Genomic DNA, 17,420 nt, shown 5'->3' on the forward strand with positions numbered 1-17,420 from the left:
TAATAGTAATAATTGTAGGTATGGCCAGGTGGTGCAATGGATGAAGCACCAGCCCTGGAGCCACGAGCACCCGAGGCCACATCCAGCCTCGTAAACCCAACAATCACCCAGCTGTGTGACATGCAAGCCATCAGAACCCCACTGCCCTACAAAAACCAAAAAGAAGGAAAAAAAAGACCCAAAATACAATAAAATAGTAATAATAGTAGGGGTGGCTGGATGGCAGACAGAGCATTGGCCCCTGAGCCAGGAGCACCTGGGTCCAAATCTGGCCCCAGACACCCAAAGATCACCCTGCTATGTGGCCCCAGGCAGGCCACCCAGCCCCACTTGCCCTGCACCCTCCCCCAAATAATAATAACAAAAAATGTGCTTGAGTCTTTGTTCCAACACCAACAACTCTGTCATGGGTGGATCACATTCTTTATGATAAGTCCATCACAAAAGTTACTTCCATATTTTTCCAACGTTGCCATTACTGATCACAACTCCCTCCTTTCTTATTTCTCCACTACCATGTACTATATTTTTTCTCTCCTTTCATTCTGACTCTGCTGTAGGGTCGCTGAGTGGCACAGCACAGATCCCTGGTCCTGGGGCCAAGAAGCCCTGAGCCCCCATACCACCCCTTAGGCCCAGAATCCACCTGGCCCTATGGTTCTGCACAGGCATTCCAATCCTAGCCCCTTGCAAGAAATAAAAAAGAAAATGTGTTATATCTGACCACTCTCCCCCCATGGTCCATCCTCTCCTCCTTTATTCACATCCCCCCCCTTCCTCCTGCTCCCCCCCTTCTTACTCCAGATGCCTATACCCCATTGAGTATATTTGCTGTTTCCTCTCCTAGCCATCTCTGATGAAAGCAAAGGTTCCCTCATTCCCCCTTGCATCCCCCCTTCCATATCATTGCAATAGCTCATTGTAATTAAAAAAAATCTTATTATGTGAAATATCTTGGATTATTCCCCCTCTCCTTTTCCTTTTTCCCATTCCATTTCCCCTTTTTTCTATTGACTCCATTTTTACACCATATTTTATCTTCGAATTCAGCTTTCTCCTGTGCTTCAACTATAAAAGCTCCCTCTACCTGCTTTATTAACTGAGAAGGTTCATATGAGTATTATCAGTGTCATTTTTCTATGCAGGAATACATGCAGTTCATCATCATTAAGTCCCTCATATTTCCCCCCTCTCCTCCAATCTCCATGCTTCACCTGAATTCTGTATCTGAAGATCAAACCTTCTGTTCAGCTCTGGCCATTCCAAAAGGAACATTTGAAATTCCCCTGGTTCATTGAAAGTCCATCTTTTTCCCTGGAAGAGGACATTCAGCCTTGCTGGGTAGTTCATTCTTGGCTGCATTCTAAGCTCTTTTGCCTAACCGGTATATTATATTCCAAGCCCTACGAGCTTCCAATGTAGCTGCTGCTAAGTCCTGTGTGATCCTGACCGCAGCTCCACGATATTTGAACTGTGTCCTTCTGGCTGCTTGTAATATTTTCTCTTTGACTTGGGAGTCCTGGAACTTGGCTATAATATTCCTAGGGGTTGGTTTTTTGGGATCTCTTTCTCTGGGGGATTGGTGGATTCTCTCCATTTTTATTTTGCCCTCTGCTTCTAGAATATCAGGGCAATTTTCCTGTAGTAATTCTTTGAAAATGATGTCAAGGCTCTTTTCCTGATCATGACTTTCAGGTATTCCAATAATTTTTAAATTATCTTTCCTAAGTCTGTTTTCCATATCAGTTGTTTTTTCAATGAGATATTTCACATTTTCTTCTAATTTTTCATTTTTTTGGTTTTGAAGTATTGATTCCTGATTTCTGGTAAATTCATCAATCTCCCTGAATTCTATTCTTTGTCTGAAGGATTTGTTCTCCTCAGAGAGTTTTCTTATCTCTTTTTCCATCTGGCCAATTTTGCTTTTTAAAGCATTCTTCTCCTCAATAACTTTTTGAACTGTTCTATCCATTTGACCTAAGCTGGTTTTTAGCATGCTATTTTCTTCAGTATTTTTTTGGATTTCCTTGACTAAGCTGCTGACTTCATTTTCATGTTTTTCCTGCATCTCTCCTTTCTTTTCCCAGTTTTTCTTCCAACTCCCTCATTTGATTTTCAGAATCTTTTTTGAGGTCTGTCATAGCCTGAGCCCAATTTCTGTTTTGCTTGGAGTCTTTAGATACAGGAGCTTGTGCTTCCTCATCTTCAGACTGAGTATTTTGATCCTTCTTGGGCTCATTTGCAAAATATTTCTCAATAGTCTTCCTTTTGTTTCTCTGCTTGCTCATTTTCCCAGCCTGGGCCTGGTTTTGGGGTGCTTCCTGAGTTTTTGGGACACTCCCACAAGGGTCTCAGTGTGTGAGGCTCTGTCCTCCCTCCTGGTCTATGAATGACCATAAGCCCCCCACCACCACCACGGGGCTGAAGTGGGGGGGGGGCCTGCTGTTCTATGGGGGGGCCTAGACTGCTATCAGGATATGAATGTGGTCAGAGCCCCAGAGTCCTGTTCCAGGGGCAGAGGACAGAGCTCTGCAGTCTCTCTTCCCTCCCCTCCCTCAGCTCAAGGGGCTCATGCCCTGGGGGCTCCTGCTTAGGGGCTCCGCCTGCTTCTGTTTCCAGATCTGGGCTGCAGAAAGACCAAGCTGCTCTCTGTGTGCCCTGAGGGCTGGGCTCCAGGTGCTCGCTCTGGCAGAGGTCCCCTGCTGTTCCCTCACTTTGTGCCGGGTGCTCCTTAGGGTGCAGCTCAGGAGACTCCCCCACTGCTGTGAGCTGAGACTCCCAGTGCCCTGGGGCTGCCTCCGGGAGGCTGAGGTTCTTTGGCTCTGTCAGGCCACCCCTCTGGCGGGCTGCCCCTCTGTCCCTGGGGAGCAGAGCCTTTCTGCTCTTTTCCAGGTTACCTTGAGTAGGAGAACTGCCTCACTGGGTCCCTTTGTGGGTTCTGTCTCTTGAAAGTTTAGAGTCCTTAGCTTATGAGTTTTATCAGAGAGCTCTTAAGACTTGATCCCTTCTTGTCGCCATCTTGGCTCCGCCCTTTCCCTGCAACTCTTAATGTCAGTCTGCTTATTAAAAAAAATGCTTTGGGAATGGTCTCCTTCCAAATTGTGAACTTACAGGTGTAATTATTGGGTGTTCAACAGAAGTACTCCATTTATTAAATAAGGTCTGACTATATGGATTTATTTTGGAGTAATGCAAAGTAAAAAGTATGTAGTATAGGAAAGGCTTAAGTAATTTTGACCACTGAGAAGTTTTAAAAATTCTAGTAAGTATAGCTTAGCATTAAACCCAGCCCTGAAATATCATTTTTGTGCTCCTTCTCTTTGGACTAGGGCTATTTGGTTTAACCTACCTGGACCTTAGTGTTGCCATGACCATTTGGCTGTAATTCAAACTTTCCCTTAGGATCCTAGAGGAAACCCAGCTATGTGTGTAGTGGGGTGTGGGTGTGGATTGGGTGGGACACTCTTACAACACTCTAGATGGCAGGCCTTAGATTGTAGTCTCTCACTTGGATCATCCTCTGAGCAAAATTCCTTCTCTGATATCTGATTCCCCTCTGGTTCTCAGAGCTTTCTGTTGGACAGAGCCAATTTTCTGGTACTCTTGGGCTGCTGAATAGTGATTAACCCCTTTTTGTAGCACAGCCCACCTTCAGTAGAGAGCTTAGGAGGTGTCATTTTCTTTTTTTTTTTTTGTATCATTTTTCTTTCTGTAACAAATAGTTCCCTTAAGATGGTGGGCTCCAAGACTCTCCCTCTTAAATTATGGATAGTAGTGAGGTGATACAGCCTTTCCTCTAGCTAGCTCTTAAAATAGCCATGTTTAATGGTTCTCCAAGAAGACAGACCTCTTTTCCCAGCAAAGCAGCTCCAAAGCTTGTCTTCCCCCTCTTTCTTCCCTTCTCAAAGTGAGAGATCTGCAGAGGGCGATTTCTTTCTCTCAAACCATAGATGGTACTATGTGCAGTTGATCTGGCTGACTCTTCCCATCCCTCTAGGATTCAGCTTTCTCACAGTGAGCCAGTCAGCTCTAAGCAAAACAGTACTTCTCTTCCAATCAGCACGGCTCCCAGGAAAACAGCTGTGAAGCTTTCCTGTCAGCTCCACTCCTTACAGTTTCTAAATTCTTTCTTCTGTGAGCACCTCTTCTTGTGGCCTCTTCTGCCTTCTGTTCCTAGCTTCTCTAGTTGCAGATTTTTCCCTCTTCTTCTTTTATGACAACTTTTTCTGATTGCTTCTTATAGTTTCTTCTTTGGCTTCTAGTGCCTTCTATCAGTACTTCTTCTAAAGTGGCAATTCTTATGTAGCTTATGATGCAAAACTCAGCAGGGCTGACTTTGTCAGGTGTGACTCAATAGTGCTTTAAAATTTCCATAATCTCCCAATATTTGTTGAATTTACTGTTTCTTAGTTGTAACCTTTAAAACTATGAAAAGGTTCCATGAAAACGAGTTGAAAGATTGGCAAATATAGTTACCTCAATTAATTCTTTGCCTTCAGACAAATCTTCTCAATGCATTCATCAGGAAAGATCTTTATCTGATCCTTAGAGCAATCAGTGTCTTTACAGGTTTTATTGGAGAGGCTCAAGTTGATTTTTTTTTCAAATGTTCTTTTTCCTGCCCTTTCAGCAACCAAAATGTCCACATATGAAGCAGTAACTTTCATGAATATTAAGAAAATATCATTGCAAAAGATACATTTTAGATGTCTAATGATTATCCACTAAGTTTGGGTAGGATTTTAGCTGGAACTTGAAAGCTCCAGGAGGTGGAGATGAGGTGGAAGATTATTCCAGGATTGGGGGACAACTAGTGAAAATGCCTATTTGAGAGTTGGAGTATTTTGTTTGAGAACGAACAGAGACCAATGACACTGGTTTAATAAGTATGTTTTGATATTTAAGGTATAAGAAGACTGGAAAGGTGATGCTTGAGAGGGTGTAGATTATGAAAGGATTTGAAAACCAAACAGAGGGTTTTATATTTCATCTTAGAGGTGATAGCAAACCACAGGAATTTATTGAGTGGGCTATGGGAGAGTGGTCAATGATCAGATCTGAGCTCTAGGAAGATGACTTTAGCAGCTAGGGGAGGGGTAGACTTACAGAATGGAGAGACTTATGGAAGGCAGATGAACCAGCAGGTCCAGGTAAGAGATGATGAAGACCTGTACTAGTGGGGTGATGTTGCCAGATCCTCTGTTTAAGGAGGGCCTCTAAGGCAGCCATCTCATTTTTCACTGACTTCATTTCTGGGCTTTACCATGTTCCATAGAACCTCATCTTCCTGTAAAATCAGAACAGCTTGGAAACTCAGTCCTCTGTGGTTCTTCCCATCTCCTGGGTAAGAAAAATGATGAATAATGAGTAGGGTAGCCATTTCTTCATTTTTTCCATATTAGATTGTAAAGATCCTTGAGGGATGAGATTCTTTTTTTTTGTCTGTTTTTTAAAAAAAAATCCAAGCAGTTAACATAGTGTCTGACACACAGAAGGCATTTGATAATGGCAGTGTCTAGATAGAAGGGGTCAAATGTGAGAGAGCTTATGGAATTGAATATAAATTTTATAAAGATTTATATTTATAAACAAATGATTATTATATATTGTTTAGATAAATATTTTTAAAATTATAGAAATTTATAAATACAAAATTGATAGGTCTTGGCAGTAGATTAGACATGGAGGGGAGGGCAGTGAGAGAAGTGAGAGTCTTCAGTGAGTCTGGGAGAAGAATGGTAGTAGTTTCAACAGTCATAGGGAAGTTGGGAAGAAAGGATGGTTTGGGAGTAAGGGGAAACCTATTTATTCAGTTTTAAAATGACGATTTTATGATGTCTGTATAACATCCAATCTGAACTATCCAGTAGGTAGCAGAGAAGTAAGACTGGAGGTCAACAGAGATATTAGATAAGTATTTAGATAATATAGGAGAATCATTCAGTGTAAAGGTTGCAATTAAATTGGGAGTGATGAGATCACCAAATGAAATAATACAGAAGAGGACTTAAGTGGACTGGGGGGGGGGTGTTGGGGTGGGGGAGTGAGGGGGAAAGAATATCTGTTGAATACCTTTAATCTATATGATCTGGATGAAGACGGGCAAAGGAGACTTGAATATCAGGTGGATAGAGAACCAGGAGAGAGCAGTGTCCTAAACACCTAGAGACAAGGCAGATAGCCCAATACACTGAATCTCTGTGACTCCCTGACATCTCCAGGATACATACATATACTATATATATATATATATATATATATATATATATATATATATATATATATATATACCTATCTTATTAGTCTGTGACTCTTTGAGGGAAGGAACTAACTTGGGTACCTGTCACCTATGAGACACTTAATAAATATTCATTAGCTATTAATTTATTCTCCAAAGCATATCAGCAGAGATGATTTAGTTGAAGTCCTTCAAACCAAGGCCATTTTTGTACATGTAGTCCTTTCAAATAAGGAGAATAAATAATAACTGAGAGTTAACAAAGGTGAGAAAATAAAAAGTAATGTTACTTGATCTCAAACGAGAGCTAGACCCGGAAAGTTCTACTTAACTAGTAGGCAATTTTTAGCATGATCTCAGAGCTTTTGCCAGTAAAAACTGACTGTTTCATGAAACCAAAGGTGGGGAAGGACAAAGAAAGCAAATAAACCATGAACAATGGATTCATTTACAATACTAAATCCAGTTTGTTAGTCATCATTAATGGCACAATTTGAAGTGGAATCTACCCTGATGGAGGAACTTGTGTGAGGGGGACTGTATCCTGAACTGAAACTCAGGTTTCCTTGGATAGTATGCAAAGAAGGTGACTGTGAATGCCTAGGAAGACCTGCCCTTGTCTTCTGCCAGCCGGCAACTTCAGGAACTTGGGAAACCCAGAATTGATCCCATGATGCCTCAAATGGGTTTGGGGACCTTCACTACATATTTTCAAATATCATTTAGTGCACTTTTTAGAAGAAAGAGAATATGTTATTTTATTTCTCCTCTTACCTATCCATTACAACATTCTGCTGCTTTTCTGTATTTAATTCAATAAATTGCCATCTGTTGCAAAGGACTTGAGATACAAAGATAAAAAAAACACAGTCTCTGTTTTCAAGATCTCTGTCCATTATGGAAGATATGATGTTTGTACAAGTAAAGTGATGGGATATGATAAAGGCTGAAGAGATATCCACATGAATTATTATGAACAGATTTAAGAAGAGATTTCTGTTATATGTTCATGACTGATAGTTTTTCAGAAATTTGTACTTTGAACTTTTGATACTCTTCATGGGTGCCACGTGTAGTTTTTCCCTTTTCATTGATTATAATGTGATTGCTTTTTCCTTTGACAGGTTTTGAGCAGACCTCACATCTGTCTTCCTATGAAATCATAACACCCTGGAGATTAGTTAGAGAAAGAAGAGAGGCTCCTAGGCCCTATTCAACACAGGTAGGTTGCCTTTAAAATTTTTCTTTTGGTTTACTTCAGTTTTTTTAAAAATTATTAATACTTTGTATTATTATATCACAGTCAATTCTAGCTCTAAAAACTATTCCCTTCTCCATATTGAACCTTCCCTTAGTGATAGTTCTTGACTTTGTCTATTTTTTATGTTTTTCTAATCTTTTTTTTTTTTTGCAATTCAGTGAAGTTAAGTGACTTGCCCAAGGTCACACAACTTGGTAATTATTAAGTATCTGAGATCATATTTGAACTCAGGTCCTCTTGACTCCAGGGCCAGTGCTGTATTCACTGTACCACCTGGCTGCCCCTTTATCAATTTCTTTTTAAAAACATTTTTGTTTTTTTTGTGAAGCATTGGGCTTAGGTTACTTGTCCATGGTCATACAGCTAAGTAAGTATTAGGTGCCTGAGACCAGATTTCAATTTAGATCCTCCTGACTCCAGGGCTGATACTCTATCCACTATGCCACTTAGCTGCTCCCCTATTTTTTTTTAACTTTATTTACTTTTGAATTTTACAATTTTTTCCCCTTAATCTCCCTTCCCCATTCCCCCCCACAGAAGGCAGTCTGAAAATATTTACATTGTTTCCATGTTCTACATTGATCAGAATTGAATGTGTTGAGAGAGAAATCATATCCTTAAAGAAAAAAATTAAATATAAGGGATAGCAAAATTACATAATAAGCTAACAGTTTTTTTTAAATTAAAGGTTTAATTAAAGGTCTTTGGTTTTTGTTCAAACTCCACAATTCTGTCTCTGGATACAGATGGTATTCTCCATCACAGATACCTCAAAATTGTCCCTGATTGTTGCACTGATGGAATGAGCAAGTCCATTAAGGTTGACCATCACCCCCATGTTGTTGTTAGGGAATACAATGTTCTTCTGGTTCTGCTCATCTCACTCAGCATCAGTTCATGCAAATCCTTCCAGGTTTCTCTGAATTCTCATCCCTCTTGGTTTCTAATAGGACAATAGTGATCCATAATGTACATATACCACAGTTGGTTAAGCCATTCCCCAGTTGATGGACAATATTCACTCAATTTCCAATTCTTTGCTACCACAAACAGAACTGCTATGAATATTTTTGTACAAATGGTGTTTTTACCCTTTTTCATGATGTCTTCAGGGTATAGACCCAGTAGTGGTATTGTTGGATCAAAGGGTATGCCGTTTTGGCATAATTCCAAATTTCTCTCCAGAAAGGTTGGATGAGTACACAGTTCCACCAGCAATGTATTAGTGTCCCAGATTTTCCATATCCCTTCCAAGATTAATCATTTTCCTTTCTGGTCATATTGGCCAGTCTGAGAGGTGTGAGGTAGTGTGAGATACTTTAATTTGCATTTCTCTAATAAGTAATGATTTAGAGCAATTTTTTTTGTTTTGTAGTTTTTGCAAGGCAATGGGGTTAAGTGGCTTGCCCAAAGCCAACAACTAGGTAATTATTAAGTGTTTGAGGCCAGATTTGAACTCAAGTACTCCTGACTCCAGGGCCGGTGCTCTATCCACTGCACCACCTAGCGGCCCCTTTAGAGCCTATGGATCACTTTGATTTCCTCATCTGTAAATTGCCTTTACATATACTTTGACCATTTGTCAATTGGGGAATGACTTGTTTTTTTCATAAATTTGACTCAGTTCTCTATATATTTTAGTAATGAGTTGTTTATCAGAAATACTAATTTCTTTTTTTAAAAAAGATTTTATTTGAGTTTCACAATTTTTCCCCTATTCTTGCTTCCCTTCCCCCACCCCCCACAGAAGGTAGTTTGTTAGTCTTTACATTGTTTCCATGATATACATTGATTTAAGTTGAATGTGATGAGAGAGAAATCATATCCTTAAGGAAGAAAAATAAAGTATAAGAGATAGCAAAATTACATAATAAAATAATGTGTTCCCCCTTCCCAAAACTAAAGGTAATAGTCTTTGGTCTTTGTTCAAACTCCACAATTCTTTCTCTGGATACAGGTGGTATTCTCCATCACAGCTAGCCCAAAATTGTCCCTGATGTTGCACTGATGGAATGAGCAAGTCTAGTTTTGTTTTGTTTTGTTTTTAGGTTTTTACAAGGCAAAAGGGTTAAGTGGCTTGCCCAAGGCCACACAGCTAGGTAATTATTAAGTGTCTGAGACTGGATTTGAACTCAGTTCCTGACTCCAGGGCCGGTGCTCTATCCACTGCATCACCCAGCCACCTCCTATCTAGTTTGTTTTTAATGCTGTTCTCCATCTCTTCCTTTGTTATAAACTGCTTCTCTTTCCATAGATCTGACAGGTAAACTATTCCTTGATCTCCTAGTTTGCATATTATATTGTCTTTTATGTCTAAATTCTGTATCCATTTTGATCTTAACTTGGTATAGGGTGTGAGGTGTTGATCTAATCCAAGTTTCTGCCATACTAACTTCCAATTTTTCCAACAATTTTTATTGAAGAGAGAGAGATTTTATCCCCAAAGCTGGACTCTTTGGGTTTATCAAACAGCAGATTAGTATAATCATTTCCTGCTATTGCACCTAGTTTATTCCACTGACCTCCACTGTTTCTTAGCCAATACCAGACAGTTTTGATGACTGATGCTTTATGATATAATTTTAGATCTGGTAGGGCTAAGCCACCTTCTTTTGTACATTTTTTTCATTGAATCCCTGGAAATTCTTGATTTTTTTATTTCTCCTTATGAATTTACTTAAAATTTTTTTCTAACTCATTAAAGTAATTTCTTGGAATTTTGATCGGTAGGGCACTAAATAAGTAGTTTAATTTAGGTAGAATTTTCATTTTTGTTATATTAGTGCAGCCTATCCATGAGCAGTTGTTATTTGCCCAGTTATTTAAATTTGATTTATTTGTGTGAGAAGTGTTTCTGTAATTGTTTTCATAGCTTCTGAATCTGCCTTGGCAAGTAGACTCCCAAGTATTTTATATTGTCTGAAGTTACTTTGGATAGGATTTCTGTTTCTAGCTCTTTCTGCTGTATCTTGCTAGTCATATATAGAAATGTTGAGGATTTATGAGGATTTATTTTATGTCCTGTGACTTTGCTAAAGTTGCTAATTGTTTCTAGTAGTTTTTAAGATGATTCTTTTGGGATTCTCTAGGTTATACCATCCTGTCATCTGCTAAGAGTGAGAGTTTTGTCCCTTCCTTTCCAATTCTAATTCCTTCAATTTTTTTTTCTTTTCTTATTGCTGAAGCTAACATTTTTAACACAATATTGAATAGTAGTGGCGATAATGGCATTCTTATTTCACCTCTGAGCTTACTGGGAATGCCTCTAGCTTATTCCCATTGCATATAATGTTTGTTGGTGGTTTCAGATTGATGCTGCTTATTATTCTAAAGAATAATTCATTTATTCCTATGCTCTCTAGTGTTTTTGTAGGAATGGGTGCTTTATTTTGTCAAAGCTTTTTCAGCATCTATTGATATAATCAAATGATTTCTGATAGGTTTGTTATTGAAATAATTATACTAACCGTTTTCTTCATTTTTAACCAACCCTGCATTCCTGGGATAAATTCTACTTGGTCATAGTGTGTTATCATAGTAATTACTTGCTGTAATCATTTTGCTAAGATTTTATTTAAGATTTTTGCATCTATATTCCTCTTCATTTAACCTTTTAAATAATCATCCATTTCACTTAGATTATCAAATTTATTGCCATACAGATGGCAAAATAATTCTCAATAATTACTTTCATATCCTCTTCAATGTTAGTAAGTTCACCTTTTTCATTTATGATAACTAGCAATCTGGTTTTTTCTTGCTTCTTTTTTTTTAAATCAAATTAACCATAGGTTTATCAATTTTATTGTTTTTTTTCATTAAACTAACTCTTGGTTTTATTTATTAGTTCAATAATTTTCTTGCTTTCATTTTATTAATTTCTCCTTTAATTTTTAGAATTTCTAATTTGATATTTAATTGGGAATTTTTAATTTGATCTTTCTCTAATTTTTTTAGTTGCAGGTTTAGTTCATTGATTTCTTCTTTCTCTAATTTATTCATGTAGGCATTTAAAGATATAATATATCCCCTGATAACTGCCTTGACTGCATCCCATAAGTTTTGGTATGTTGTTTCATTATTGTCATTATCTCGGATGAAATCATCTAGGATGAAATCATTAATTCTTTCTACCATTTGTTGTTTGATCCACTCATTTTTTATTTAGTTTCCAATTAATTGTAGCTCTGTCTCTCCCTGGCCCATTATTGCATGTGATTTTTATTGCATTATGATCTGAGAAGGATGTATTCACTATTTTTGCCTTTCTGCCTTTGATTATTAGGTTTCTATGACATAATACATTGTCAGTTTTTGTGTTAAGTGCCATGTACTGCAGGGGAAAAAAAGTATATTCCTTTCTATTCCCATTTAATTTTCTCCAAAGGTCTATCATACCTAGGTTTTGTAACAAACTATTTACCTCCTTAACTTCCTTCTTGTTTATTTTATGGTTAGATTTATCTAAATCAGAGAGTGGGAGGTTGAGGTCTTCCACCAGTAGAATTTTGCTGTCTATGTCTTCCTGTAACTCCATCAACTTTTCCTCTAAGTATTTGGATATTATATCACTTGGTACATAGATATTTAGTATTGAAATTGCTTCATTGTCTGTAGTACCCTTTAGGAGGATATAGTTTTCTTTCTCATCTCTTTTAATGAGATCTATTTTTACAGCCATTTTGTCTGAGATAAGGATTGCTATCCTTGCTTTTTTTATTTTTGCTCCAACTTTTTACCTTTATTCATTTATTTATTCATTTACTATTACTCATTTATTTCATTAAATGTCCATCTTTTCCCCTGTAAGAGAAGAGTCAGTTTTGCTGGATAGTGGCTGCATTCCAAGTTCCCTTGCTCTTTGGAATATTGCATCCCAAGCCCTTGGATCCCTTAGTGTTGATGTAGCCAGTTCTTTGTAATCCTTACTGTGGCTCCTTGGTATCAAAATTCTTTCTTTCTGGCTTCTTGCAGGATTTTCTCTTATCTGATAGTTTTGGAATTTGGCCACATTATTCCTTGTTGTTGTCATTTTGTGGTCCCTTTCCAGAAGGATTGATGCATTCTTTTGATAACTATTTTGCCACCTGGTTCTATGATGTCAGGACAGTTTTCCTTCATTAAATCTCGTAATATTAAATCCAAACTTTTTTTTTTCTCTTCAGTATTTTCAGTGAGCCCAATGATTCTTAACTTGTCTCTTCTAGATCTATTCTCAAGGTTAGTGGTTTTGCTGATGAGGTATTTTACATTTTCTTCTATTGTTTTAATTTTTTGATTTTGTTTAGCAGATTCTTGTTGTCTCATGAAGTCATTAGTTTCCCATAGATTCCATTCTTTTTTTTTTTGAGAAGAATTTTCTTCATTTATCTTTTGCTACTCCTTTTCCAATTGGTCAGTTCTATTTTTGAAGTTTTCCTTTTGAGAGAATTATTTTCTTTCTGCATTTGTCCAATTGTATTTCCTAAGGAGCTGTTTTCTTGTTGTAAGATGTTAATTTTCTCTTGGGTTTCTTTTCCCAGATTTTCCAATTGATTTGTAAACTTCTTCCTGATTTTTTTCAAGGAAGTCTTTCTGGTTTGGAGACCAAATCATATTTTCCTTAGAAGTTCTAGATCTCTCTGAGTTAGGGTCTTTGCCTCCAAGGTAATTTTCTTTTGACCCCCCCCCCCACTGGCTTTTCTTCATTTTCCTAAGATCTTGTCTTGGGAGAGGGGCTAGTTCACCAACCTTTGGTTTTGAGGTTCCTAGAGGCATTGCTCACTATGTTGGGTTTAGTAACTTTAAGTAGGCTGGTCAATATCAGGTGCTGGTTGCTTTCTCTGGAGGCCTGGCTTTCTTCCTAGGCCTGGAGGGAGTGGGTGGTGCTGCAGGATACTGTTATCCTTGAACATTGTGAGCTGCACCCTGGGTTGAGAATGTTAATCCCCCTTTTCAGCTGAGGGAGCTCTGCTCCCTCATAACTGAGCCTGGCGGGCATGGGGGCACTGTTACTATGTTTGTTCTGGGAGGAGGGCTCCACTGAAATGAAAGTATGGAGCCCATGGCCCTGGTCCTCCAGACTAGCCGAGCTCAGCAGATTGATGTCCAGATGCACTCTGCAACTCTGTACTGAAACTAGTCCTCCAGCCCTGCTGGAGCATCCTAGACTGCTGCTCCCACAGCCAAAGCTTCCAGGGCTCCCTCAGTCAAAGCCTCTGCTGCTTAGGTTAGTCTGGCTCTTAGGTTAGTCCAACTCTCACCCTGCTGACCCTGCACTGGCTCTCTGCTCTGTGCCCCGGCTCACCCATGATCCCTGAAGACAGACCTTGAAGTAGATGTTCTTCTCCTACCTTTTTCTGGGTTTTGTTGACCCAAATTTCTGTTATGAGGTTTGTTTCATATTATTTATGAGGGAATACCTGGAGACCTTAGCACAGTACCTGTTTTCTCTCCACCATTTTGACTGCAAGTCCCCCCCCACCATTTGTAAATCTATTTGTCTTTTTTCCTGTTTTCTCCCTTTGACTAAGAGTTTCATTACTTTTTGAAAATTTCTTTTTAATTTTGTGTTGGATTTGGTCTTCCTTGAACTTCACTGTACACAGACAAATGATTCTAAAGAAAATCTATCAGAAAGACTTTAATTAGCACAGATTATGTGCTCAGGTCTGTTTTAAACTATAGGTGTAGAAATTCCAGAGTGAAAGTCTGTGACCTCACAGATCTTAAATTCTAACCCAGGACACAATCTATATGTCTGTACATTGTCCATTGACCTGGAGCTGGACTCTAACCTGTGAGTGATCAGAGATGAACAAAGCAGACAAGAGAGAGGAGAGTTAGGAATCAAACAGAAGTTTAATTTCGAAGTGAGGAAAATGGCTTGCAAACAAGCTGGCTTCCCATCCCTACTAGGGGAGAGTGAGGCAGTGTGAGGAGATCTCAATACTTATACCTATGCTACCCAGTGAATATAAACCTTGATAATGAGGGGTAACTCTAATAATATGACAAGTTTGATTCATAGTAGGACTCCATGTCAGATCATAGATAACCCAGGTACCAGGTTAGAGAACACCTGGTGCTGGTGCCAGAGGCTAGTGCAAAGGATTACTTTACCAAGCTCATGGGAGAGGGAAGCTGAAAGGATCCGGAAAGGCTTTATAGCTGAATTTTGATTCTAAGAGTTGTATTCTAAGGGTACTAAGAGAGTACATTCTAGGGACAGACAGTGAAAAGGTATAGAGATAGTATATAATTTTTATAAATGGAAAAGCTAGTAGGGCAATAGTGCTGGGGCAGTAGAATACATATAGGAATATAGTATGTAAGAAAACTGGAAAAGCAGGAAGGGACCCAATGATAAAGGACTTTAAATTACAAACAGAATAGGTTCTGTTTGATCCTAAATGTATTAAGGAGCCATTGAGTTTTATCCACTAATAAGGTAACATGCTCAGACCTGAATACTTTAGGAAAATCTCTTCGGAAGCTTTTTGGTGGAAGGATTGGAGTGATTTCTTGTCTACTTTTGTTTCTTTTTTCTGTGTATGGTGGTTTACAATTCTTGCCTGATCCATCCTGCACCTTCCTCACTCTTCATCAAAGGATTTATGATACTGGTGTTAGGCTTTTTGTGTAGCATGCAAATTTTTAGTCATTTTGATTTCTTAATCTTGAGCAATATTTACAATATTTGTGGGGCAAGGGGGGTTGGTGGGAATCTTAGCTGTTTATTGAGTAGGAGAGTGATATGGCTAGATTTGCCCTTTCTGATTCTTCATAAGATTCATTTTTCTCCCTATATCATTGTATTCAGATTTGCAGGATAATTTAGCTTTTGTTATTATTTGTGTCATTGTAATACCACATTCCAGTCTATATAATATATCCATGCAATTTTCTTATGATTATGTTTTAACTCTGCTATAATACAACTTAACTTATTTCTTGGCTCATTATTGCGTTACCTCTTTGACTTTTTTTTCCCCAGAGTCATTTTTGACAGTAGATACCTTATATTTTTCCTAATCTTTTGGTATTTTCATATTGTTTCCTGTCTCAGGAAATGATGGAGATCTGATTGCTCTATTCTATATTTGATGTTGATATACTTGGGTGATTTTTTTTTTAATACTTTTGGTTCTAAACTGTTTAGTTTTTCAGTTTTTCTCCGCTGAACTCTTATTTCATTTCCAATTTATTTCATTTCTTCTACAATTGTAATTCTTATGTAACCAAGCCTTTTTTCTCCCCCTTTCAGGCCCTGCTTGTAGTTGTTGTAGGGTTGTTTTCTTCTAGGTTATTCTTAACTGACACTCTTTGGATGCCAGAGACTATTCTGGTTTTTATTCTTCCATCACAGTCCTCCTTGATCTGACAACCCAGAGCTAGCTCTGCCTCTTATTATAGCTATCGGTTCTCTGAGGGGTGCATGTCCAGGCTCTGTTCCATTTGTTATGACATACAGTTTTTAGAAAGAATCTGGCTTCAAGTTCATTTCAGGAGCTTGTAATAGCTTGTAATAGACCCCTGAGAATTAGATGAAAGGTTTAAGGTTTGATTGTAGAAACTTCTGCTGGCTTTCCTGGTCTGCCTCCTCTTCTCACCTTCGTCAATGGGAGCATTTACCTGTGCTTCTGAGGGTTTCCTTTGTCTGTCTCTTTTCTGACTTTTGACTGGGTTTCCTGTGATCACATTGGCTTTTCTGGCACAAGCTCTCTTCCTGTCTCTATTGGCTTATGCTTTACCTGTTTTTTTATTTTTTATTGAATGTTTCTCCTTCATCTTCTGAAATAGATTTGGCTCATCAAATACTGTTCTCTTTATGGTGATCTTTTTATTTATACTCATTATGAGTAATACAGTTCAATAAGATAAAGTATCATTAAGTGTGTTTAATAATTGCTTTTTAATTAAGTGATAACTGTGATCCTTAATACCCTCTGACCCCTTTTTGCTGTTTTGCCACTGCCTTTTTAGGCACTATACACAAGACTAAGAATTATTTTATATTTTTCTATAGATTCTCTGTTTCTTATACATTTGTTTAGATTTTATATAGGTTTTTGTGACCATCCAAATGGTGTTAAACCTCTTTGTCCTTATATAGATTGGTCCTCTGAAGTTGATTGTGCACCAAAGGAACTACATTCAAATCCTTTTCAGTAAGATGGCATCTGCTAGATGTTGTTCTTCATTGACTTAGCCTTTAAGAATCCAGGCTCACCCACATTGGAATAGATTTCTTGTGACTGATGTTCCTGTGACTTGGTAAATGATAGGAGCTTTGTTTGGAATCTAGGTGTTCTGATTGAATATTCCATGTTTTTCCTACTAATTAAATATTCCATGTTCTTTCTACTAATGCTCCACAACTTCCTATAAGGATAGTCAGAGTACATCTATAATATTTTGACTACAAATGTTCTATTTACATGCTAGTTATCATTTGGTGACAATATCAGAAGCAAAGTACTGAACTATATTGATCATTATCCTAATTTGGGATGTATTTTGTTGATACGAATAATGACTTGAAAAGCAATTGTGACTTATTTTTTTTTTTCCGTTTAGGACCAGGTGTCTTATGTCATTCAGACTGAAGGAAAGAAACATGTTGTTCATCTGGAAAGAAATAGGTAAGACATTATTTAGTAGTTTTTTGGTAGTACTTTTTGAGGCTTTAGATTTTCTTTCTAGTTAAGTTTTGCTTTAGGTTTTATATGATAGGAATAGCAACAATACTTCAACTATTAAGTTAAGAGGGAGAAGATAAACTATTCATAATTTTCTTTTGAAAGTTGAGTAAGAAAATGGGTTTCAATTTCAAGAAGGGAATGTTAGATACAAGGAAAAACTTTCAGACAAGCTAGTTAGGACTGTGAAGAAAGTTGTTATCTTCATTGCCCTTCTATTTTTCCTTTCTCAGACTCTCTG

The 17,420-nt window shown here is 38.0% G+C and overlaps 1 protein-coding gene across 2 annotated transcripts in view; it reads left to right on the plus strand.

Annotated features, from left to right (window-relative positions):
* The window catches only part of ADAM9 (ADAM metallopeptidase domain 9), a 116,725-nt gene that overhangs the window by 12,881 nt on the left and 86,424 nt on the right, over positions 1-17,420 (plus strand). For both annotated transcript variants that reach the window (XM_074208954.1, XM_074208950.1), the window contains exons 2-3: positions 7,363-7,460; positions 17,058-17,122. In XM_074208954.1, coding sequence (XP_074065055.1) covers positions 7,363-7,460; positions 17,058-17,122 — 163 coding nt within the window. The remainder of the gene's footprint in view (positions 1-7,362; positions 7,461-17,057; positions 17,123-17,420) is intronic.

This window comes from Macrotis lagotis, chromosome 1, assembly GCF_037893015.1.
Source record: "Macrotis lagotis isolate mMagLag1 chromosome 1, bilby.v1.9.chrom.fasta, whole genome shotgun sequence".
NCBI lineage: Eukaryota > Metazoa > Chordata > Mammalia > Peramelemorphia > Peramelidae > Macrotis > Macrotis lagotis.